The sequence below is a fragment of the Condylura cristata genome, unplaced genomic scaffold (assembly GCF_000260355.1).
Source record: "Condylura cristata isolate star-nosed mole 26May11 unplaced genomic scaffold, ConCri1.0 scaffold00021, whole genome shotgun sequence".
NCBI lineage: Eukaryota > Metazoa > Chordata > Mammalia > Eulipotyphla > Talpidae > Condylura > Condylura cristata.
In genome coordinates, this window is record NW_004567122.1 from 28,795,073 (window position 1) to 28,820,945 (window position 25,873).

The 25,873-nt window shown below is 38.2% G+C and overlaps 1 protein-coding gene across 4 annotated transcripts in view; it reads left to right on the forward strand.

The window, feature by feature from the left end:
• CTNNA1 (catenin (cadherin-associated protein), alpha 1, 102kDa) overlaps window positions 1-25,873 on the forward strand; it is a 305,980-nt gene that overhangs the window by 245,187 nt on the left and 34,920 nt on the right. For 2 of the 4 annotated variants that reach the window (XM_004686781.2, XM_012727837.1), the window contains exons 8-9: window positions 12,160-12,240; window positions 13,361-13,513. In XM_004686781.2, coding sequence (XP_004686838.2) covers window positions 12,160-12,240; window positions 13,361-13,513 — 234 coding nt within the window. Of the gene's footprint in view, window positions 1-54; window positions 226-12,159; window positions 12,241-13,360; window positions 13,514-25,873 lie in introns of those variants that run through there. The other 2 variants (XM_012727839.1, XM_012727838.1) reach the window with 2 other exon arrangements.

The window sequence follows — 25,873 nt, forward strand, 5'->3', positions numbered from 1 at the left end:
CGTCACCCGGTGACGTGTCTTTTGTTTGGGTTTTCCAGAAGCTTTACTGTTACAGAGCACTATGCTTTGTAACAGTATCGGGGTGGTCTCAAGACCCCCTGACTACAATAAAGCAAGAAAGAAGAACTCCTGGCTTAAAAACATGGTTTTTCTTCAGTGTAGGAAGCAGCAGTGAGGTTGTAATAAAGGCTGCATTCAAGAAGATCCGTCTGAACAGTGAGTTGGGTTAGCAGAGTGATGATTTTTAATGCTTGGGAGAGCCAGCATCAGACTGCCGATTCTGCATAGAGAGCTCATGTAAATGGGCAGAGCCTGCATGGTTTATGAAATACTGATTTAACGCCAGTCAGCCTGTGTGAATTAGTGCCTGCTCTGGTAGTTTGGGAAGCTACTCAGTCACCTTGTTGCTTTGTTTGGTTAAAATGGAAGTGTGACTGTGTTTTGCTTTAAATGTGTTAGTAAACTAGTAAGAGGGCTTGGCTTCTTTGTCATTTAGAGCTTAACTAAGAATAAAGGGGGAAAAAACCCCAAAAGCTTGCAAAACAAAGCTTTTGATTATTTTGTTCTCTGAGAATTTCAAGGGAACTCTAATTAGAAAGATTTCTTCCTCTGTCCTATTTTTATAATGATATTTCATCACAGTACTGAATAAACAATAATGCTAATTTGTTCTTTGGATGTCTTATTGAAGAAAAGTGTAGGTTGATATAGTCGCTTAATACTGCGTGTCCGTCCTAAGTGTTATTAGAGGAACAGAAATGATTTAGGACAAATGATATTGTGTGGCTGGGGTCTAATACCAATCCACACAATCCCTTGTTATCTCAGAATCTCACCCACTCCTTTATCTGAAAGCCTCAGCTGATGCTGGGATTGGGGCATGTGGCACTCAAATAATTGAGCATTTATACACTAATAGCTTCTACTGCTTAAGAACTGACTTTGAATCTCATACTAACTGTTGCTGGAATCTCTCTAGTAAATATAAAAGGTCACTTTGGAGTAGGATTTTTGCTTTGAATATTTTTACTTCACCTAACTTGTCTTTTTGCTTTGAATAGTGCCGTCACTTCAGAACTTGGTTATAAATGTATAGCTCCATGTTCAGTGTAGTGCAGCCATGAGAGATATTTCTAGCATAGATATTTCCAGCATAGATATTTCTAGGAAGGTCGTATTTTCCGGGTCTAAGAAATGGAAAGCCTTTTACACATTTTACCTTATTGATTTAGCCTTCTGGGTCAATTTCTGCCATACCACTGGCTGTTATCCTTCCAGGGTTTTATCTCAGACCTGTAAGCAGAAATCACAAACTACCCACGATGTCTGTGCAATAAATACATCATTGGCCTATTGCCTTCCAGTGGCTTCATCCCCTGGGGTAAGTTTGGGAATAGTTTGTCTTCAGGGCTATCTTTCTGTGTTGGAGTGTGAGGACTGGAAGATGCCACGTCGCTTCCTTGGGGCCCTGTGTAAAGGTGCTGTGAAAACTGAAGCAACTGTAGATATGTAGTTTAAGTGCCCCCAGAAGCAGACCACAAGTGGGATCAGACATGTAAGAATTTCATAGGGGAAAAGAAGTAGGAAATATAAAGGGAGGAAAAAGACAGTAGGGTCTCAGGACTACTGAGCAGTGTTTAGACCACAGAGCAGGTCTGACACATGTGAAAGGAGGAGGGAAGGAAAGACTTCACAGCAGTCTTACAGTGCAGTGCTGTTCTAAATTTTTCCCCAGGCTGAAGTTGCCCATAAATGGAACCTCATGTTCTCAGGAATGAGTCTTTTCTAGTATTACATCTGTCTTTCTGCTTGCTGGTCAAAGAAATATTTTTCTGTGGGTAAGGTTCAGTCAGATTCTTTAGGGTCTGTGGTTGTATGTTTCAGTTACTGTTACATAGGAACTTGCTTCCAAACTTCAAAGGAGGGGAAGTCTGATGTGAATGGGTTCTTAATTAAAAAATAATACTAATAAAATAAAGGAAAAGAAGCCATTAGGATATTGTAAATGCCTTTATCAAAAAAGTCAGCTAATTGTCCTCTGATGAAAAATACCTTTGCCAGATTGAAGGAACTGGATTAAATTTCCCCCTGAAATAACCATTTTATTCCCATGTGGAGAAAAGCATTAGTCATTTGGATTAGAGCAACCATGATTAGGAATGAGTTACTTGTGAAAATTTAGAAGTAAAAGTATCGCTTTTCCCTTATACTCTCGATTCCTTTTTGCTCTTCAGTCTGCTTGTATATTGTGTACTAACAAATGGAAAATGCTTATCCCCATACTATTATAATGGATATTTGGGAAAATTACCCAGAGAAGCACCAGTGCTATCAAGAGTAATTACTTTATGATGCATCTGGAGAAGTGGGCAGTAACACCTGCTGTGTCATAGTACCCACTGAGCACAGATCCCTGTAGTTCCTTCTAAGTTACTGGACATGTTGCTATCTCTTTATGTTTAAAAGAATCCAAAGAAGTCATGGTGTTTGTCTTAAAATTGGTAGAGCACAGTTTCCATTGATAGGATTTTGTAGAACTTTTTGATCTTTTTCTTAAGCTAAAGGAAATCTGTGTTCTTTCTGAATAAAACCTTTTCTTGATTTCATTTTATAGTCACTTTATTCTGAATATGTATGCCTTTGACATAATTAAAATGGCAGTACAACTTCTGGAAGGTACTATCCATAGATTTGTTCCAATTTTCACTGCTTTAGGTTTTTGTGACAAGGAGAAGTAAAATCTAACCTGCCTCTGCTCTGTAAGTGGTTTTAAACACATTGAGTTAAGCAGCAGGGCTTAGGTGCTGTAGTATTTGCATTCCTGTATATGAAAGTTTGCTTTAATATATGTTGTTAATATGTGAGCAAATTATTTCCTCACATGGAGAAGCAGATTACAGTTATATACATGAAATACTTTATTATTTTTGTAGTAGAGAATGAGCTTGTGGCTTTATCCTAAAGCTTCTTTAGTCATTTTCAACTCCCAAATTATAATACTGTGTTACCAGAGTATTGCCCAGAGGTACTCTGGAGAAGTATAACAAAATCTACATGTTGTTGCTAGCCTTGACCTATATTTGAAGTATCTTCTTATGGTTATGAAAGTGATTAACAGTTTTTAGGGTCAAATCCTAAATTTTGTAAGTCTGAAAATATCTACTGGTAAGACCCTTAGGGTTCATAGTTGGCAGCCACATACTTGGGCTTATACTAATATTAGCATCTGTATAGTCTTCATTGGAGGGAAGAAGGAAAGAAGATGACAGAAGACTGATATAAATTCTAGAGCTGTTCACTACTTTCAAACATGTATGTATTTGGACATAAAGATATGACTTTCTAAATGTTCGATTTGCTTTTATAAGGAAAAAAGGGGACATCTGAAGTTTGGCACTTAAAGACTTTAGCTTGTTATCTTCCCAAGAAATAGAACGTTAGAGAGAAGTACTTACAGTATATAAGGATTATGGCTTTACCAGCCAGTCATGTTGCAAATTAGCTAGAGTAGCTGATAGTCTCAGAGCCAGAGGGTTTGAGAACATTCAGAATTTTGGGTTCTTTAGGGTCTTAGTGCAATCATGGGGGACCACTGTCAAATGTAAATAAGTATCTGTGTTGCTGGGAAACATGCCTTTCAAGGACCTAAGCAATAAACTGTCTACATTAGGCCTCTAGAATCCCTATTTTTAATAGGGATTTAATAGATTCTGCTTCTGTTCTTGCTCCCCCTTAAGTTTGATTTTTAAACATCTTTTTGTTCTCATTAGTAAACACAAAAGCAGTAGGAAGGTCACACTAGTTGATGTGTTCCTTTTAGTGTTGTAACCTATAAAGTTTGGAATTCTATTTTGGAGTCAGGTGCTTTTTTTTTTAAGATTCGTTTATTTATGCCATTCATATTTACTTGCTGCTTGTACAGAGTGTGTGTGTCTCTAAAGACTTTGTAGCATTCCCTTTATATGATTATACAATAATTTATGGTCAAGAGTTTTATTTTGAAGCTTTGGCTTTGGCAGACAGTGTAAGGTGAATATCCTTTTCATCTTTGAATCCTTAGGCAAGTTTATATATAAATTACTAGTTGTAAACTGCTGATTACAGTTAAGTCTGTTTAAAGTTGATAGACACTGCCATATTGCTTTGTTAGCATGTAGTCTAAGGAGCACCCTGGGACCCCCAAACTTGCATGCTTTAACGGGGTCTGGCTATCCTTGCAAAACAAAGACAAAGCGTATATAGTATGAAAGAATTTTAATAGGATTAATGTGCATGTAGAAGGGAGAAAGGATAATAATTTTCCATTAAAATGCTCAAAGATCCACCCCTTGTGGGCAAGTGTCAGTGAAACAGGGTTGGAGCCACTGAGACCTGAAATCTTGCCACAAGTCTCAGGCAACTTCTGGCGGGAAACTGTAGGGAAGTGACAAAAGAAACCAGGCAAGTCTGGATGAAAGGAACAAAATCAAAGTACAAATTAATATAATGGCTGCCACTATCTGCATCCCTACATGTTTCTCACCCTTGTGTTTCTTTCAATGTCTCTATGTGTCTCCGCCAAGTCCCCCAAATTCCTGGTACAAATCCATAGCTGAGAAGAAAGCTTAGCCCTACACCCACTTCCCATGTCTTCTAGAACTCACCTGCCTTCTATCCCCTTTTTATGGAAATGCTGTTTCACATCCCAAAAAATTGAAAACACTTATCCATGCCCAGCTTGTTATTAACAGCATTTTGGAAGCTAGCAATTTCTATCTGTGAATCAGATGGGTGAAAAGCAATGTTTGCAGGTTTTTCTTCAAGTATGAGTTGAGATTGAGCATCAATCCTTTTTTGTATTGTCCTTTTTTGTAGAGTATATATTCCACTTGTGCATTTCCATTTCCTAAATTGATCATTTTCTTAAAGATTTGTAGGGCATTTTGCTTATTTAAGAAATTAGTTTGCTAAATATTTTACAAATAATTTCTTTCATTGTCTTTTTAAAGGTTTATAGTGTTTGTTGTAGATAATTAATTGGAAAACTGTTGAAAATCTATCTTAATATAACACATACTTACCATATTATGCTAAAAATCCAACCATTTGTTAATGAGATATTAGACTCCTCAGTAAACAAAGATTCCTTGTTAATCCATTATCTTTAGCAATGCAAAAAGGAGCAGAGCTCTTTTAAAATTTTTTTTCCCCTTCTAATCAATATGAAAACTCTAGGGTTCCCTAGTTTATTACAAATCTTAGCTGAGTTTTATTAGTTGAGAATTTCAGAGTCCTTCTGAAATAACTCCACAGTTGAGTCTTTTACTTTCTGCCTTTTCTGACTTTTCTCCATTATAGATTTTGTCATCTATTCCTTCCCACTAGCCCTCAAAGAAAAAGGAGTGTTTACTTGCTCATTCTGATTTTTTTTTTGACTTCCAGGATTTCACAGAAAAGTGCCATAAATTAATTGTGGCTCCCTTACTGATAGTTCTGTGCCAGATTAGTGATGAGTTTGGCCTAGTTATGCAATGCTGAAATGTTTGTCATGGCAGAATACCTCAAATGACATGTGTATCTCTGACCAGGGCTGAGAACACCTAAGCTTATTAGAACTGATGGAATATTTAGACAGATGCCTGGGTAATTTTGTGTGTAATGCAGCATTGAGCCACAAAAAAAGTGAAGGTCGTGAGTAAGTCTAGCTGTCATGTGAGAAAATACTCAAACAGGCAAGCAAAGATCAATTCTAAGCCTCTCTTTTCTATGAGGAGAAAGAGAAGGAATGCGGAGTGATGTGTCTGTAATGTTAGAGTTTCTGACTTAGTTTTTTAGTTTTTAGGACAAAATAAATAACAGACTAGAAACTTGTGTTCTTTTGAAGCTTAAGGAGGGTATCCTTTGAAAGGTATGTATAACCATTATATTCTAATATTGAGTAACTTAGTTTTCCTTTGCCTAAGAGACCCTATGGCTATTGTCATAGATTCAGCTTATACAGAGCTCATCACCCCATTAATGGGCCAAGTAGAACAACTGGGGTCAAAGTACCTACTAGATTTTCACTAAATGTGTATTACATGATTATGTGTTGCTCACAGTACATAGCAACCTTTTAGTCCTATTTGTGAAGACATGGGTTAACTCTTTAATACCTGCTGGTATCTGTTGTGTTTCAAACTTTTTAAAAAAATCTCTTTAGTATTAGAGCTCTCCATTTTTTTTACATTGTTCTTTGTTCTCCTGTCAGGTGTAGTCCCCACCATTAAGTCACCTGTGAACTATCACCTCACTTTCTGTGCTCTTCCTGCCCTTGTTTTGCTCCCTCTCCCCAGCTGAATGTCTCCAATTTATAGTTTACCTGCTAGTTTTGTCTCTTTTGTTCCTGATCCCTTGTTAGGTTCCCCTATATTAGTTCCATAAGTGACATCATCTGCTATTTTTTCCTTCTAACTTATTCCTCTGAACAGAATCTCTTCTAGCTCCATTTTATTGAAAGTGACATGAGTTTCTTTTTTTTTGATTGCTCAATAGTATTCCCTTATGTCTATATACCACATCTTCTTGATCCAGTCATCTGTTGGGGGCATTTAAGTTGTTTCCATATCTTAGCTATTATAAATAGGGCTATAGATAACAGAGGAGTGCAGGTTTCCTTTCAAATGAATGATTTTGTGTCTTTTGGATAGACCCCTAGGAGAGGAATTGCTGGTTCATTCAGTAGCTCCATTTTTAATAGTTTAAGGGTCCTCCATTCCATTTTTGATGCCTACCAAAAACACCTCAGAAAACACTACCTTCTTAACGTTCTTAATGCTGTTCTTTACTTGAAGGCCTCAACTGTGGAGGACAGCAGCAGTTTACCCTTTCAGTACCTGGAAGTGAAGATGCATCCCCAATTCTTTCTCTCTCATTTTGTGTGGTAGAAGACATGTTAGATGCCTTCTTTGATTTGGGTCTTGTAGAATGCTATAATTCTTAGTTTAAAAATTTTGTTTAATTTTCTTATGATTTGAGCAGCTTTATGTTTGATTAGACCTTCCTGTTAAATGTATCACACCCGTTTTCCTTTACGTAGTCCTTAAATAACTTAGGGCTAAAATTTTAGCTCTTACCCTACCCTTTTACTCTATTCAGACATGCTATAGATTAAAATGAAGAGTGAAAAGCAGTATTTGAGGTTATTTGAAAAGTATTATGTTTTCATTAGTAACAAGAAAGCAGGAGACTAATAATTTCCCACACACTATGTCCTATGCCATTTAAACATGTCTCATTCCATCTATTCCACTGTAAGATAGATCAGCTGGTAATGATTTGAGGGTGACTGTTAGGAGAGGAACAGGTGCTGTGAAAACACTCTGGAGGTATATCTAACTTGATTTTAACAGGAAGAGTCTAAAGAGTCAGGGCATCTCATCTAAAGAATGGGTAGGAGTTAGAAGAGGGGGTTTGGGGGGGGGAGGAAGCAGAGGGTGTTCAGGTAGGTAAGATCATGAAATGGCTGAAGAATTAAAATGTGTGTGGACAGACCTTTCGAAGGTGGCAGAGTTGACTGTAATCACCGAGGTAACTAGAATGGTGGACTCCAGCAGGAGTGTGAAGAATAAGAAGAAAAGAATGTCTTTGGCCCTGAAGAGACTATTATTATAGATCCTTCAACTTAGGGATTGTTTTTCATTGTTTTTGTTGGAAGCATTGTGGAAGGATGTTTATTTTGTGCTCTTTTTAGGTTGAATAGTCTTTTGTAGGCTCTTCTGGGGACATCTGTCATATTATTTCTGGGGTGTAAAATGTACCTTGAGATATCACCAGCAATGTCAAGGAGGTATTTCATCCCTGTCTGTTGTGTACTTCATCCCTTCCTAGCTAGGAAGGATTGGAGTGGAGTATAAGGGAGTTGAGAGGCAGTAGGGTGTAGGTAAGGAATTGTAGACATAAGCATCAGCCACAGCATTGAGACCTGCTGCCATATGTGGCAAAGGTATGAGATTTGAGGGATTAGGGTAGATTGTGATTTTGTTATGGGAGAATGCTGACTCTTCCTATGGCAGGAACCAGTTCTTTGGAAGGAAAAGAAAATGTTACCAACAAAAATGGGTAAAATCCTTTAGGAAATTCTAGTTTTTAATAATATTTTAAAAATCCAACCCCTAACCTAAATATAACCTCCTTTAAAACTTACACTAACTATTCTGACACACTGTTGTGTAATTGAGAACTATCAGATTCAGCAGGATACAAAGTATGTTGAATTAGATGTTGCTCTGAATCACTTTCTCTCAGATTATAAACCCTGTGAGTCTGGCCCTCCCTGGTGGTGCAACTGGTTAAAGCACAGAAGCCACAGCCACTGCAGCATGAATTCCATCCCCGCCCCGGAGGTGACCCACATGGCACAACAGGGAGGTGACCCACATGGCACAACAGACCTCTTCTGTTTTGCCTGCTGCTCCCCTCAGCAGTATATTTCCTTGACCTGCTCCCAACTCTGTCTGGTGAATCCTCTCATTGCTCCTACACCTCTGGCCTGTACCCCAGTTCTGTATGCATTAAAAACAACAACAACAAGGGCCCTCCCTGGTGGCTTAGCGGGTTAAAGCGCTGCACTAAGAAGCTAAAGTCATTTCCGCATGAGTTCGATTCCCGCTTGCCCCGGAAGTGACCACATGGCGCGGCAGACCTCTCCTGACGCACCCACTGCTCCCCTCATCCCCTCAGCAGTGTACTTCATCTATCTGCCTGTTCTGCTCCCGGCTCTTTCTCTGGTGAATCCTCTCACCGTCCGCATCTCTGGCCTGTACCCCAGCTCTATGTGAATAAATAAATAAAATCTTAAAAAAAAAAAACAAAACAACCCACTGAGAAGGGTTACAGGTAGTCCTGCTCATCCAGTGGATCCTCAGTAAAGAATGTTTCTAAGTAAAGTCAAGTCTTTTCATGCAGGAGAAAGGAGGAATGGCTTCTGTTGAAGATGGATTTTGAAAGCCCTTTCACTATCTGAGCCAGAAATGTGCTGCTGGAGGTCATCCCTTCTAATAACCTTTGAGTGCCCTCAGCTATGCTGATATTTACTTGGTATGAGAAGCTTTAGGTTGAAACCTCAAACAAGCTGTATCTGCTTCTTAGGGAAGACCTCTTGTCACTGCTTAGCAGGGACATCAATACCAAATTGAGTGAACCAATGTAGTCTCTCTGCTGGGAGGAGTAAAATCTATCAATTAGGTAGTAGCTGAAAGTCACTTATTTTAAATATTCATTGAGCAGCTTTCCTTTGACCCAGGAAATCTACAAATTAAATCATAACAGCTTTAATGTCAAAGAGAAATAAAATCTTGTTTCACTATCAGCAAACTTTTTTGCTTTTATCAAGTCATTATTACAGTTGTAAGTTTGTGTTTGTGTACTAATTCCTCTTACATTGTAAATAATTGGAACCCTAAACTTGTTATCAGGACTGTTGTTGTTTTTTAAAGATGCTTTGATTTAAAAGGTAGTTTAGGCCCTCCCTGGCGCAGCAGGTTAAAGCACAGCACTAAGAAGCTAAAGCCACTTCAGCATGAGTTCAATTCCCACCTGCCCTAGAGGTGACCACATGGCGTGGCAGACCTCTCCTGACCCTCCCACTGCTCCCCTCAGCAGTGTACTTCGACTGTTCTGCCTGTTGTGCTCCCCACTCTGTCTCTGGTGAATCCTCTCATTGCCGCTGCACCTCTGGCTTGTACCCCAGTTCTGTATGCATAAATAAATAAACCTTAAAAAAAAAAAAGGTAGTTTAGTATAACCTGAAGGGTTGAGTAACTGCCCCCTCCTAATTAATGAGGTATGAAGTTATATTTCCTAAAATAACAAGAGACAAATTGATTTTTTTACATAATATAGTAGTTTATTTTTACATCATTTTGTGCATTTTCCCATCTCAGTTGTAATCCCTGTGGGCTTCCCATCACCATATCACCCCTGTGCCACCACCATAGTCCAGTGCATTTCCTTACCCACTGTTTTTGATCCCATTCCCCACTCCACCCCCGTAAAATGAGAAAAATTGATTTTTAAGGTAGTTTGGCAAAGACAGAATTAAGAGATTCATGGTGTGGGTTGCATCCTAAAGTGAATTTTGCTGTATGACTATAATTACCTCAAAAGTCAAGTTCGGGGATTTGCTTTTATATAATTTTCAAGGTAATAACTTTCTATCCAAACAGAGGAAATAACCAGGCATTCAGAGTTACTGGGAATTGAACCCTTATGAGGTGATTGGATTTCAGAATCCAGATGCTTTTTGGAACAAAGGATCTATTAGAACAAAAATGTGGCTGAGAATAATAATAATCTTTACTGGGATTATCTATAGAAATTTTCATGGAGTACTTAAGTGTCTAAGGAATTAGATTTTCTTGATTCAAGTCTAAATTCTGAGGTTGTTACTTTGATAATTTTTTTTAAATTAGTTTGATAATTTTTATTTTTATTTATTTTTAAAGATTTATTTATTCATACAGAACTGGGGTACAGGCCAGAAATGCGGAGGGTGAGAGGATTCGCCAGAGACAGAGTGGGGTGCAGAACAGGCAGATCGACGAAGTACACTGCTGAGGGGAGCAGCGGGCGGGTCAGGAGAGGTCTGCCACGCCATGTGGTCTCCTCCGGGGGCAGGCGGGAACCGAACTCATGCGGAAGTGGCTCAAGCTTCCTTGTACAGTGCTTTAACCCGCTGCGCCACCAGGGAGGGCCAGTTTGATAATTTTTAATTCAATTTTTAGCTATCTGTGCTTTAGATTCTAGTATTTTGATATTCAGAGATTGAAAGTAACTAGTTAGGCCTGTTAGGTTGTTTTCTGACCAGTGTCCATGAGTGAATCACAGTTTACTTCTGTAGGTGGAAATTCTCAGACTTGTATTAGGTATGAGACTGATTTTTCTTGAGGATTTTTTTTTTTACCCTTAAAGTTAGTGGGCTATTTAATTTAATTGGCAGTACAGAGTGCTGGGGAGAAAGGATAAGGGATGTGACCCTCACTGGACTTGACAAGTGACCATATCCATTTATCACTTACATGTCAATTCTTAATATTCATAAGTTCCCTCTTCTCTCCTTTCTGTCCTATGCTGAATAACCTGTATCCCTCAATGTTCCTTTTTTTCCCACTCTAACAGTTCACAGAGATAGTAAAGGGACAAGTGTCATTAGCTTCCTTTAATAGATAGGGGATTAGAGGTAAAGTGTGGAACAAATGTACATAAAATGTACTCAGAAAAATATAAGCATATCACCCCATTTCCAACCATTCATCTGCTGTGCTGGTTTATGTAGTGATGTCATGTCCATACAGAAAAGTCTTGATCACCCAAAGGTAGAACATTGGATTAAATCTGACTGTCCATTTCTGTGTCTTTGATGATTAATTAATATGTTACAGACAGTGCCGCTTTTGACAGCGGGCATTTTGTAAGGAAAAACTTTCAATTTACTTCATAGTTTAACTTAACTGATGTTTTGCTATGGCTAGCTCTACCTGGGATAACTATCTCTGCCTCTTTTAACTACCCTCTGTTTTGATTATTTACAATATTCCCTGGGGCAGATCTCAACTCAATTTCCTGACCTCTGAAGATCAAATGCAGATTTACATACCTCTCTTACAGTGGCTAATGTATCTTTTTTGTGTGTGTGTGCAATATAATTGCATCCAGCTTAGCGTAGTATTAAAAGATATGTAGCTGAAGTAATCTTAGAAAGTACTCTTAATTTGATCTTCACAATAAACATTAATGACCCATCATGGTACATGTTAATTTTTAAAATTCATTGTGTCACGTTGTTTTACTGCTGGGTACCATATGTAATATTTTGGCTTTCTTAAAATCTCAGAGTTCATCAAAATCAGGTGTAACCTGCTCTTGCTTGTGGTTCAGGGAAAGCTCTTTCATTAATTGAGTTGCTGTGTCTTGACTTAAGTTAAAATAGAACTAAATTTTAAAATGAAGTGTTAAGCAAAAACCTCGTATGTTGGCTTTCCTTATTTAGTTTGGCAAAAGTTACATTGCCCCCTTTCTTTGATGTTAATTTTCCAAGCTTGAGATTTAAAAAATTGACTTTTCCCCAATGCTTTGAACATAAATAGCTGTCAGCTATTGTTGATTTTCATTGTGCACTACTAAAATATTTTTGTTTTTCAGGCTGGACGTAAAGAAAGAAGTGATGCTCTCAATTCTGCAATAGATAAAATGACCAAGAAGACCAGGGACTTGCGTAGACAGGTAAGCTGGAAAGTGCTGGTTGCTTTCCCAAGTTCTCACTAAGTTTTACTGAGATAAATGATTAATTTTCACAGGAAAGTGATTTTTATTAATAAGCTTTATATGGGCACTAAGAATCTCATGGGGACATGAGATAATACAGTCTCACTGGAGTGAACTGAATAAATTAGCTCTAGTGTGAAAAGGATGAACAGGTAAGAAAATAACTTGAAATGACTTGCGGATCTGTGAAAATAACCTGAAGGAATTGTTGAAATTAGCATACATGCAGTAAAGACACAAATTACAGTTCTTTATTTGACTTGCTTTATTCTGATTATACACTCTAAATTCCTTTTGGTCTTTCGTGGGACTGTATTTCCAGTACAAACATTGTGGGTGTAAAGGCATTTGGGATGCTCAGTTTTCCAAGTCAGTAAATATAGAAGAACCTCTTTCAATGTTAAAAAATCCCCTTTATATTTGCAATGAGTTTTAATGAGCATTAATCTTTTAAAAACATAGGGTTAAATTTATAAAGCAATTTTTAAGATTTAAAATGAAGCTATAATAATAAAACAAAATAATTTCCAGTATTGGTGAAGAGACAGTTTATTGTTTGTGTGTGATTAAAGCAAAATAGAGAACTATATTGATTTTTCTTTTTGATGTAGTATCAAACATGCGTATGAGGATAACCTTTCAGTTTAAGGTTGCCAGTGTTTATGGAAACACTGTTCAGATAAATGAAAAAATACTTTCCCCCCACTCCGTTCTTATTTATTTAGCCAGTTATACTAATTACATGTTTTCTAAGGCCTTGAGCTACTTTCTGTTGAGTTTTGTGTTAATCCACTAAGATAAAAGCCTTAGTGTTATAATTCCCAGGGAAAAGAAAAGGTATTATCTTTTAAACTAAGATTCTTTTGTTGAAATGCTGTGACCATAGTGTAAACCATTATCTGCACCATCATTTTTCATATGCTGCAGATTCTATAACTGCTTGACTTAGACGAGGATCTCTCCTTTAAGTGCAGCTTGGCTATCATGAGCTTCCATTTGCTTTAAAAGTAAAAGAGGAAAAAAAGCATTATAGTTTCTTGGTAGAAATAAAATCAAATTTTTATAATTTAATTACTAGCTCCGCAAAGCTGTCATGGACCACGTTTCAGATTCATTCCTGGAAACCAACGTTCCACTTTTAGTATTGATTGAAGCTGCAAAGAATGGAAATGAGAAAGAAGTTAAGGAGTATGCCCAGGTTTTCCGTGAACATGCTAACAAATTGATTGAGGTAAGTGTATGGGCAGTTTAATTTACTGAAGTAACTTGATGAAATATGGTGACTTTTAATCACTTTATTTGTTGAAAATCTTGGGGGTACATGGTTAAGGTGAAAGCTATTATTGATAGCTTATCTAGTGATACAGCTGATTATGTTGGTCAGTTTCATTACTTATGTATGTGATTAAATATAGACAATTGCTATCTGAGAAACTTAACCTCTTCATATTCATACAAATAAAAATCCACCATGACAAACCTAACCTCAGAAGACAAGAGAGAAGTATCTAAGAAGCAGCTGCTCAGGAGTGACACTTCCTGGACTTGGTGTGGTAGAGAGCTTCTTAACATTTCTGAATTCTGTTCTTGTTTGTAAAAATGAGAATAGTTGGTACCTAGTTTGGGATTGCTTTGAAGTCTAAAAGATAGATCAGGTGCTTACTCCTTTGCTTCCGACACAGCCCAAAACTCTTGTTTTATTATTTAACTATCACGTCCAAAAATTTAAGAAACAATCAAACACATATCCATGGTATTAAATTTTGTAGTCTTAATGCAAAAATAGCTAATATTTGGAAAAGATACTCCATAGATCATGTAGTAAGTTGATCATTGTATAAAAATAGAAAATGGGCCTTTTAAATGAAATGTATATCTTGTACATTTAAATTGATAGTAATACTAGACCAGATTAACATAATAAAATACTCTTAAGGAAGACATCAGTAAGTGCATTGCTAACTTTATATTTCATTTTCTTTGAACATTAAATGTTATTCTGGCCTGGAATAATTGTGTGCAGAATCCGTAGGCTAGTGTGTTATTCAAAAAAGTTAATGATTATGGTCTTTGAAATTAAAATTAAAATTTCACTTTTCATCTCGATGAAACATGATCTTGTTAGGTTAGTCATAAAACAAGGTATAATCCAGTTGTAAAAATATTATCTTCAAAATAGGCCCTGCAGTCTCTCTCCAGCCAAAGAGCTGATACTCGCTAAGTATCTACTATATATTAGGTATATGCAAATATAATGTACTTTTCACAGCAACATTTCTAGGGAAAGAAACTGATGGTGGGAGATTAACTTGCTTAAAGTAACCCTACTTGGCTCCTCCAGCAAGGAGATCTGGTGTCCCCGGAATTTACTGTGTTCACGGGGGAAGAGGGCCTGGTACGCAGTGAGGTTAGGTGGAGCCGGTAGCTTTGGAGCTCTTGCTCGAGGAGCTTTTCTATACTTACTCTTTTTATTTCATTTTAAACATCACTAGCTAAGGACTCTTAGAATGTAAAGCAGTTCAGTGTTTGCTCTTGCAGCTCCTTTCTCCCCTTTTCTCACTTCTCCTTGTCCTCTGTACCCATCACCCCTTTTGTATGTATATGTATGAAATGACATATGGATTTTCATTGTTTAAGGTATAACCAAAGGTTTTGTAGTGCCATTCTGCTTACAGTTAAATTTCATTTGTGGTAATAGAGATAGTAGGATATATAATTGCATATGTGCATGAAAAGGAAATGAGTTTTCAAGTGTTGAAGCCTAAAATTCCAGACTCAGGCTGGCATAACTTTATTCTTCAATGACAAGGTTTCTCCTCCCCACTTTTGTATTATAATGAAATACTCAGCAAGTGGAAGATTTGTTTTAAGCAAAGGTAAAATAATTCATTTTGAATGTTGTAGTTAATTTCATGAATTCTTCCTTTGTTTTTAGTAGTTCTCTCTAAGTGGAATAAATGTCTGCAGACCAGCTCTGGTTTTAGGAACTCTAAAGCCTTTATCTCCTGAGGATTTAGGGAAAATAAGAGTGCCATATGAGAATTGTGTAGGACTGGTGGTCATAGGCCTCTGGTAGGAAAGATGCTCAGATTCTTTGAGAATTTTACTATATATTTTTAGGAGGACTGTTCCTCCTAAAATTCTGCAATGCACTTCTGCCACTAATCACCTCGAGTTTGCATGAACCCTACAGGTGAAGGACCTACTTGATCCCCAACAAAATTATGTTCATCTAGATGCCAGCTGCAAGTTAGAGGATTTCCCAACCCACTGGCACTTCTGACCAACTAACTGGTTTTTTAATTCAGTGTTTCTCACTACCACCCTCAGAATACTGTCTTCACTGTATACACCAAGTGCAAATGTGCATCCCCTATGGCACCTGCATTGCTGATCAACTTCTACAAATTGGGGTTGCCATTACCTCCGTCAGATTCAGCAACTTTCTAGAACCATTTGTAGAACTCAGGAGAACACTATACTTAGGGTTATATTTTATGGCAGTGGGTACCAGTTAGGATCAGCCAGGTGTAGTGGCATTTAGGAAAGATCACAAATACTGTTTCTTTACTCTCCTCATGGAGTCAGGGTATATCATCCTTCCCGCACACTGGTGGTTCCTTACCTGGGAAGGTTGACTAAGTCCAGTGTGCAGCTTTTTTACTGAAGTTTTGTCATATACACATGACAAAATTAGATTTAATGATCTAATTGAACTCAATTTTGAGTCTCCCTTCCCTAGACCTTGGGCACTCCAGTCTGCTAACATGGTTAACATGATGGTCTGCCCACATCCTCAAACTTAACTTATTGGCATAACATGTTTAAGATCCCATCAGGAACAACTTCACTGGCATCAAATGTTAGGGCCAGCATTGTAATTGGAGACTATCACTATTGAAATCTCAAGGACTTAAATTCCCTCATGGAATTCAGGACAAAGACCAGACATTCTTTATTATATATCACCACACCTTGAAGTTATGTGGAATATGTAGTTTTCAGGTAGCTTGTTACACAGTCATAAACATCACATGGCAGAGGTAAGAGCGCAGATTGGTTTCCTGCAACTTTATGTAAGGTCCTATTTCTTTTTTTATAAAGATTTATTTTTTTATGCATATGAGAACTGGGGTAACATGCCAGAGGTGTAGGGGTGAGAGGATTCACCAGAGACAGAGTGGGGAGCAGAACAGACAGATGTACTGAAATACACTGCTGAGGTGATTAGAGGGTGGGTCAGGAGAGGTCTGCCATGCCATGTGGGTCAGCTCCCTGGCCAGGGATCTAACTTGTGCTGCAGTGACTGCAGGTAGCTTCTGAGTTCTGTGCTTAACACCCTGCTCCACCAGCGAGGGCCCTAATTCCTAAGCCAGAAAAAAGAAAAATATTGGATGGTTTCACTTGTAGGAGTAATGTAGATGAAACAAATAAGGGATTGGGGGATGTAATTATAATAAATACCAAAACCAGCAGGCAACTATAAAGGAGAAACATCCTGATGGGGAGTAGGAGGGAGAAGAATCAAAACAGGTTGGGGGCGGGGGATGAGCACAAGGGGCTGTGGTGATGAGACAGAGATGAAATGGTGGTGGGAATTTCATGGGGACTACCCCCGAGAGGAGAACACAATACATTGTACAAAAATGAAGAATGTTGTGAAATAAAATGTCAAAGAGAAAAGATGTCAAAAATTTTTTTAAAGTCCTATTTCTGACCATTTAGCCAGTAACTCACCTCATCTTTTACCTTGTACTCCTTGAATTTGTCTTTTTCCTGGTGATTCTCTACTTTAAAAGCCAGATTTTCGTTCTCTCTGGGATGGGGAGTTGAGTCCATCTCTTCACCATAGTGAGTGGTTCTTTTTCATAGAATCATATATCCTCACTCTGGTGTACAAATCCCCTTCTGTGTTTTTCCTATCTTGAATTCCTTTTGTAGAGGAAAAGTCCCTCCCTCGAGAGCAGCACACTTTTCCCCTTATGAAAGGAGAACTACAGTCTCTTTTCTGGAACTACCCCTGCCGGTCCTCTTGCTCCTACCCATATGTGAATTGAGAGGAGCTGTAAGTGTAACATGTGCCCTTGATTTTGAAGCTGTGGTATGAAAAATAAAATATTAACTTTTTAATTCTGATTACATATTAAAATGTAATCTCGTGGGATTATGTAAAATATATTTTGTTGCTAATTTTACTTTTTTAAATGTAACTCTTTAAAAATTCCATGACTCACATTATAATTCTGTTGGTCAGCACTGGTTTGGATGATTTATCTCTTCAGGCCTTTCATAGTAGGTAGGCTATCATCATCCTGCCCCTTCACTGAATGCTTGCCATTCACGTGCCACACCTCATTGAATACTCACAGTACTCGTTGGTTGGGTAGACAGAGATAGAGCAGCAGAGATTTCATTATTCTAGAAGGAGACTTTGACCAGTGTGCTCCAGAATGCCTTTGCCTCAGCACGTGTGTGCAGCCAGCCAGCCTGCCCCAGGGTTTTCCTTCTGGAGTGCAGCTGCTCAGTCCCATCTTCTCTGTTGCCTGTGGTACATGTTTGTTCTCTCAGCTGTTTTGGCACTCATTCTGTATAAACTTCTTAGATTCAGTCTAATATTCTTTGCTGTCAACATCATTGCTGTTGTTGCTCTTAATATTACTGCCCACTCAAATTTGTATCCTTTTTTATTTTTAGTAAGTATATCTCGTCTCCTTCTACCCAATTCGATGTTTAAAAAATGTCTCAGAGAAGGCATAGGGTAGATCCTTTCAATTTGTTGCTGGAAATTATTTTTGCTTGAATAATTTTGTGCTTATAGTTGGCCTTTCAGCCAACTATAATTTTCTTTATTGTGGTTTTGAGTTTTAGATAAGACACCTGTACACTCCATCTCTTGTGTCCTTTTCATTATCTTCCATGATCACTCAATTAAAACTGGTTCATGGGCCCTCCTGGGTGGCACAGCGGGTTAAAGCACTGCACTAAGAAGCTAAAGCCACTTCCACATGAGTTCGATCTCCGCCTGCCCGGAAGGAGATCCACATGGTGCGGCAGTCCCCTCCTGACCCACCCGCTGCTCCCCTCTGCAGTGTACTTCATCTATCTGTCTGTTCTGCTTCCCACTCTGTGTGTGGTGAATCCTCTCACCATCCCTGAACCTCTGACCTGTACCCAGTTCTGTATCCATAAATAAATAAATCTTTAAAAAAAAAAACAACCAAAAAACTATGGTTCACTATAGGAAGCATAGGTTATATTTGAGCAGCTTCTTTGTGGAGTCCAGCAGCCTGTCAACATCTGGAGTAGGTTCTGTTAATGTTCTGTCCAGTAATTTGTTTTTACCAGCAAAGTGCTGGGGGGTGAGGGAGATGTAAGGAACGTACAAAAGAACTATGCATTCTTTTGAGAAATTTGGAAAATGAAGGAAAACACAAAGAAAAAGAATAATCTAGAGTAGGTTCATAGTAGTTTGATTTCATTTTTAAATACACAAAATGGAAACTTTTTTTGAGGCAAGTATGTGTTAGGATGCAACATGTTTTATCCTTGCTTATTCATGGCGGGTCTTACAGAGTATTCCTTTATAGTATTTATGGCAGATAGATCATCCTTAGTCTTTTGTATTGCATATACCAACCTGATAAACACCTTTGTCTTTTGGGGGGGAGGGATTGGGAGGTGGACTCCTGTCTCCACCCAGTTGTTCAAGTCAGAAATCTAGTAGGAGTCATCCTTGATTTTTCTTTTACCTTTATGTCCAAATTAAATCCATTAGTCCCCATATACTCTTTAGTTTCACACTCATCTCCCTCAACCAAACCATCATCTCTTATTGGACTTCTCCATTAGCCTTCCCACTGATTCTTTTGCTTACACTTGTGTCCCTTTCTAGTCTCATTTTTACAAGGCTACCAATATGATCCCTTTTAATCAGATCTTGTCATTCCTTTGCTCTAGGACCAAGTGTCTTCCTCATGGCTTCTGAACATACTTAAGATAAAATTCTGAAATTTAGATTTTTAAACCTTTTTGATATAGAGATGGGAAAATTTGGGAGATCTTTTTAAAGATTAAGTGACATTTATTTGAACACTGTTTTGCTTGAGTAGAACTTTTCAAAAATCTATAGCGAATTTTTATAGTTGAGAGAGGAAAACTGTAATAGATTCTTACTATGAGTATTTATAGGTCATGATATGTCCCAGTCACTATTGTGGGTTCTAGTGATAATAATAAGAAATAAAACAAAAATCCATGCCTGTATTCATTTGAGAGAGAGAGAGAGAGAGAGAGAGAGAAAGACAGTAAAAATAAATGTATATAGTAGTTTTATATAATATTAAAATATTTGTGATGTAAATTGTTCTGAAATGATATGTGTAAAAAGTTACCCATTTCATCAGCATTTGAAGTGGAAGTTTAGCAAAAGTTGTTACTTAAACTGCTCTTTAATATGTGACTGAAGTAAAATTGGAGCCGATGTGTTGGTTCTTGTTAACCTGGTTTTGAGAAAAAGATTTATCGCTTTAATAGAAATACTCCCCCCTCCTACTCCTGGACCAAGTGAAATAACGTACAAAGGTTATGTTTCAACTTGGGGTATCATAATGCTGCCTTAAATGTACTTACAGTTCTGTGTAGAAGTAGGGATAGCACCCACTTTGAAATGGAAACCTTACAGTGCCTTCTTTGGATATTCCATTAATTTCATGCATTAAAAAACACATACTGGGCCCTCCCTGGTGGCGCAGCGGGTTAAAGCACAGCACTGAGAATCTAAGACGGCTTCCGCATGAGTTCGACTCCTGCCTGCCCCGGAGGTGACCACATGGCGCGGCAGACCTCTCCTGACCCGCCCGCTGCTCCCCTCAGCAGTGTACTTCGTCGATCTGCCTGTTCTGCTCCCCAATCTGTCTCTGGTGAAGCCTCTCACCCTCCACATCTCTGGCCTGTACCCCAGTTCTGTATGCATAAATAAATAAATCTTTAAAAAAAAAACCACATACTGTTTGGAGGTTTAAGAAGCATTTCTCCAGTCCCTCTGTATGCAAATAATACCAGAGTGCTTGTTCATACTAGCTGCCTATTTAATCCTTTTTACATGACTGGTGATGTTTGCTTGAAAAAAGGATATAACAGTATTTGCCACAAGGTTGTTCTCATTTTCTAAGGTCTGTTAGGAACTTCTGATTGCCTCATATCTCAAGTTATCAGTTGAATTTGGAACCTCCCCATGAAGCTTCTTATGTGAAAGAGTGTGCAAGAGTGTTCATTCCCAAGGCCAGTGAGTAGGGAAGCAGGAATCAGTTTTAGTGAGCTGGGCACTAGTCTTCACGTCTCCTTGTGTTCTAGAGTACAGCACTGTGTGCTTCTCTTTCACCGCTTGTAGAAAGTCAGGCCTGTTCTTTAAGGTAACAAGGATGTCTTTTGTTATTGACTTGTTCTCCTATATCAAGTTAATGATTTCTAGGTATTGTTCTTCAATTTAAAGTTTATTGAGGCAAACATTTTATTTTCTGTCAGAAAATAACTTTGTCAGTAGTACAGCATCCACTTGTCCCTTTACTTGCATCACTCTTTACCCTCCTTCTTTGATTGTGAGCAGCCTAATAGCTAAAGAGCAGTCAGTTTCTCCTTTTTAATTTTGCTCTCTTCTGGGTTATTTTTCAATTTCATGAGAATGAAATAGGGAAAAATGTCATTCATGAAATCTTGCCTATAAAAACCATATATCACTTACCATCCCTTTCCCTTAGCCCCAGACATTTGTATTAAAACGGCCTCTTATAATGAACTTACTACAATAAGATACAGCTACATTCATTGCCTTGTGGAATGAGAACCAGAAAATAAATGTAAAGGGCATGCTGTTGAGCTGGATTATCACCCTACCCCCAAGTATTTCCCATATCCAGGACTTCATAGGGCTTGGCTTTATTGGCTTGAAATGTGTATTTTAACTGCAAATTGAATGATGTGCATTATAACTTCTATTCTGTGCTATGTGGATAGGTGCAGTAAAGTGGCCTTGAAGAAGGCTCTGAAGGAGCATTTGAATTAAACACTAACCTTAGAAGATCTACATGTGACTTCTTGAGTATTTTCTCAGTGCCTCTGTTTAATACCATAGGCTGAATTTTCTTGCAAGTGACAAATTAAATGAAGCTTCAATTTTCTAGGGCTGTAGAATGTTTTCATTAAAACAGTGAAGTGTTCTTTGGGGGAATGCTGACCTTGGATTCCAGAAGAATCATCTAAACATCTTGCACTTGGTCTTCTCACATTTTTCAAGATGTATGGGATTGCGTGTGAAACAAAAGTGTCTTTGCAAAAACTTGCAAAAAAGGGTCTCACTATTCCAACACTTTATCCCCAAACAACTTGCTTTGACTGAATTTAACCAAATGTTAGGATGGTCAAGTGAAAAGTCAGTCACCCTTGTTCTCAAAAAGCATCAAGATTCTTTCTCTTGGAACATAAATTGGAATGATTGGGAACCTTGTCTTCAGCACTGGCCCTGCTCTAGAGAAGAGGGTAGGGCCTCCTCTTTCCTCATCAGGACAGCTGATAAACCAGTAGGCTGCTTTACCAAGAGATTAGTCCACCATTTAGTTCAAAACAGGGAACTTGTTAAGTGGTCCATATGATATAATGCAAATTAATTTGATTACTGTATCATCTGAGTGGTAATATATGAAAACTAGTATTATTAAGTGGCCAAGCTGTATAAAGATAGTTTGATATTTTAGTAAATATACTCCCTCCTATTAGAAGAGATACATATTTTTTACCCAGTCTCTCTTCCCAAAATTAGATTTAACATATCTTAATTTGAACAAAAGTATATGATGAAATAATGTAGATACAGAAAACCAGGACCTAAGAAAAGAAAAATAAGCAATTGTTTTCTGTAATTGCTATGCTTGAGATTGGATTTGGTGCTGCACTTCCCAGTAACAAGGAGAAAGGATGAAACAGTCTTGTATTTCTTATCTTTAAAATTAAGGAAGTAGGACCAGTTTTTTCATGGGAAGTTAAGTCTATCCAAAATAAAATTTGAAAGAATCCTTGCACAGGTCTCTAAATAAGGAGCAGCAAATGATTAAATAGGTAGGTTTTGCAATATTTTAATAATAAACATAGTGACAGATTTACTTTTTTTTCCCCTTGTACATTTCCTCTAAAAAAGCAAGGTCATACTATTCAATCATCTCTGAAAAGAGATCCAGACAGCTATAATCTGATGAGAACTTCAGTTTCCTAGTGAGAATATTAGGAAAACAATCAAGTTTCCTTATTATCCTGCATAGCTTTCTCTACTGTCTTTTTAAAACTAATGTTCAGGCTGTTTATGTTTTGGATAAAAAAGACTGTGTGTAATTGTAGTCATATAGCTTATAGCTTTTTCTCCCTACTAGAGTATTCGGCACACATATTATTTTGACATGGGGTTTCATTTTTACTGTTGCAGTTTGTTCTCTTCATTTTCTGTTTCAATCCCTCTATTTACAATTTTCTTCTTTTGTATAGATTGAGTCTTCCCACCTGCTAGCCCTCCCCACCTTTGTTTGGAAATCATATTCTTATTAGAAGCAAATTTTGATATTTAAGCGTGCATGTTTAATTTAGAGATTGTCCTTCAGAAACAACATAAAAGAATCTTAGAATGTTTTAATGTGGGACATTCTCCAACTTAAATATTGCTATGATTCAGTGTTTTTCTTTTTGTAATTTTTAGTTTCATGAGTTAGACATTGATGGTATTGCTTTACTCATTAAGTTTTTTTTGTTTAAATCTTAGCTAATTCCATATTTTTGTTGCATTCGAATTTTCCTTGCATATTAAGGCTTCCTCTGGGCTTTCTTCCTGAAGCTTTTTCATTAGAAACTTCTTTGGTAGGAGCTGGGAAGCTTGTCTGGAGTAAATGGCTGGTGTGGTTTTGTCTTAGTGAATTCTTCCATTAGCATATAGCCCCAGGGTGAAAAGGGGGGGGGTCCTTATTTAAGTAACATATTTCCCTGTCTCTGGATTCTGTTGCTGTCAGTGAAGTCAGCCATGAATCTTATACCCTTTCTTTGTAGTCAAGTTTTACTTACTTTATGGTTGTTTCTAAAATCTTTGTTGTCCTTAAGCTTCACTACGGGGTACTATGGTATGCATTTCTTTTTACTTAGTCTGCTTAGAATTTGTATCCCCAAATCTGAAAATTAAATTTTATCCACTCTGAAAATTCTTCTGCTGTGCTCTCTTATTGTTAACCTCTCCCTTAGTTTCTCTGATTTTCCTTCTAAAATTCCTTATGTTGAGTAATAACCTCAGTCTATGTTGTGTTTCTTCTAATTTCTTTTATGGTTCCCATATCATGACAATTTCTTGTTTTCCTCAATTTCTTAAGTTTGTCTTCCAGATAGTAGATCTCTTTACATCAGTGTTTAGACAATTATCTACACTATCTAAAGGTGTTTACTTTTTCTTGAAGTTCTATTTGAATACTTTTCAAATCTGCCTATTCATTTTCTTACAGGGTCCTGGTCCTGGTCCGGGTCCCCGTCCCCGTCCGGGTCCCCGTCCCCGTCCCCGTCCGGGTCCCCGTCCCCGTCCGGGTCCGTCCTGGTCCTGGTTACTATGTTAATAACCTGTCCTTGTTTGTTACCCTGGTGTTGAAAACCTAATCTGTGCATTTTCTCTCCTACTTGGGGTAGGGGAGTAAACCTAAGGCCATGTGTTTAAAGTTCCTGAAACCCAAACTGTAAACACCCTCCCCCCCCCCAACAAGTCTGGTCAATATCCTGCTTCTGCACTTCTGGTAATCAACCCCATAAACACAGAATTCCTGCTGATCTCTACCCAAGGAGTGTGGTTCAGGGCCTTATCATTCTGCCCTTACTATGTGACATCACCCTCCCTCCCCCAACATTCCTTGTTTGATTAGCTTTTTCAAAATTTGTACCCTGCTTATTGGTAGAAGCCAGACAAACAACACTCTTCAGGATCAGTAACATTTATAGAATTCTTATGTGTTTTCATTATCTAAACTTGTATGCTTGCTTTTTATTTCTGTTAACATAAGAAACATTTTTTAATGCTCAAATTTTGTTCATTTGTATATCTGCAGTTGTTGTGAATCTGATTTGCGCATTTAGTTCTTCTCTGTAGTCTTGCCTAAGATGGCTTATTCCCATGCAGGGACTCCTTTTTTTTTTTTTATTGTGAATTCACTTTTCTGGCATATTGCATATGGGAATTCTTGGAAGCCTGAATTTACATTACTTTGCATCACAGAAAATAACCATTTATCTTGCTTTTGCCACTTGCTCAATGATAGTCCTAATACTTGCCCTGGAAAGTTTTTGGACTGTATAAATACTGTAACTTGGCCCTTCCTGGTGGTGCAACAGATTATGGCACAGCACTGGAAGGAAGCCGCAGCAGCTTCAGTGGGAGGTCCATCACTGCCCCAGAGGTGATCCACATGGCGGAAGACCTCTACTGTCTTCACCCACTGCTCCCCTCAACAGTGTAATTCTGTAACAGGGTGGTCCCTAGGAAAAAGGGAAGTTCCAGGTTCCCTGTCCCATCCAGAAGAAGGGTGGAGCTGAGCAGAGAAAAAGGAGAGAAGCTGAGGAGAGAAGGAGAAGGAAGCTGGATGGAGAAGGAGGAGACCTAAGGAAGCCACATGGAGCAGCAAGCATGTGATGAAGAAACCGGGCTTGTTTCCTGACCCTGGACTGGTTAAGGCAGATGTGGGTGAGATACCTGTAGGGAGGTGACTATGGCAGTGTTTATATTGATTTTGATTTTGCTCTTTTGCTCCCAGATTTGTCTGGCCATGTCTGACCCTTTTCCATGGGTCCCGGCCAGAAGGTGCTTTCAGGCCTTGCTTTGAGCCAATCCCTTTTGGGTTGACTTTTGCCCACGAGGGGATGGGTAACTTCAGGTGTTTGATTTAAAGTTATAGTCTTTGTGTTGTGTATTGTATATTCGCTGTGTTAAAGTCCCCTTTCATTAAAGTTTTATATGTTTTGTCTTGTGGCAGATGGCAGAACCCACTTAGAGCAGGCAGGTTTTGGGGCTTCAGGGGTGTCCCTCTCCCTGTCCTCTAACAGATTTGCTGTCCTATAATAGGTTTGGCGACCAATGTTGTAGGATTAGAGCCATCCGTGGTTAGTCAGCCCTATGGGGAAAGTTGGCTTCCCCATGGCACTGACTACCTTAAACGCATATGTGGTTTTTGTTTCTAGTTTTTTTTTCAAATGCAAATTTGTTGTTAAAAACTGGCTTGGCCTTGTGAAAATTTCTATGTGTAAGTGTATAATTTTGTTGTGGTCACTTGCTAAGAGATTTGGTTTTGTGGAAATTGTGTAGCAGTTTTACTCAAAAGATAGCAGTTGGACCATGTGGACAGATCAAAGATGGCGTCTGAGGCCACTTGGCTGGCTTCTCTAACCTGTTATAGGACAGCAAATCTGTTAGAGGACAGGGGGAGAGGGACACCCTTGAAGCCCCAAAACCTGCCTGCTCTAAGTGGGTTCTGCCATCTGCCGCAACAAGACAAAACATATATAAAACTTTAATGAAAAGGGACTTTAA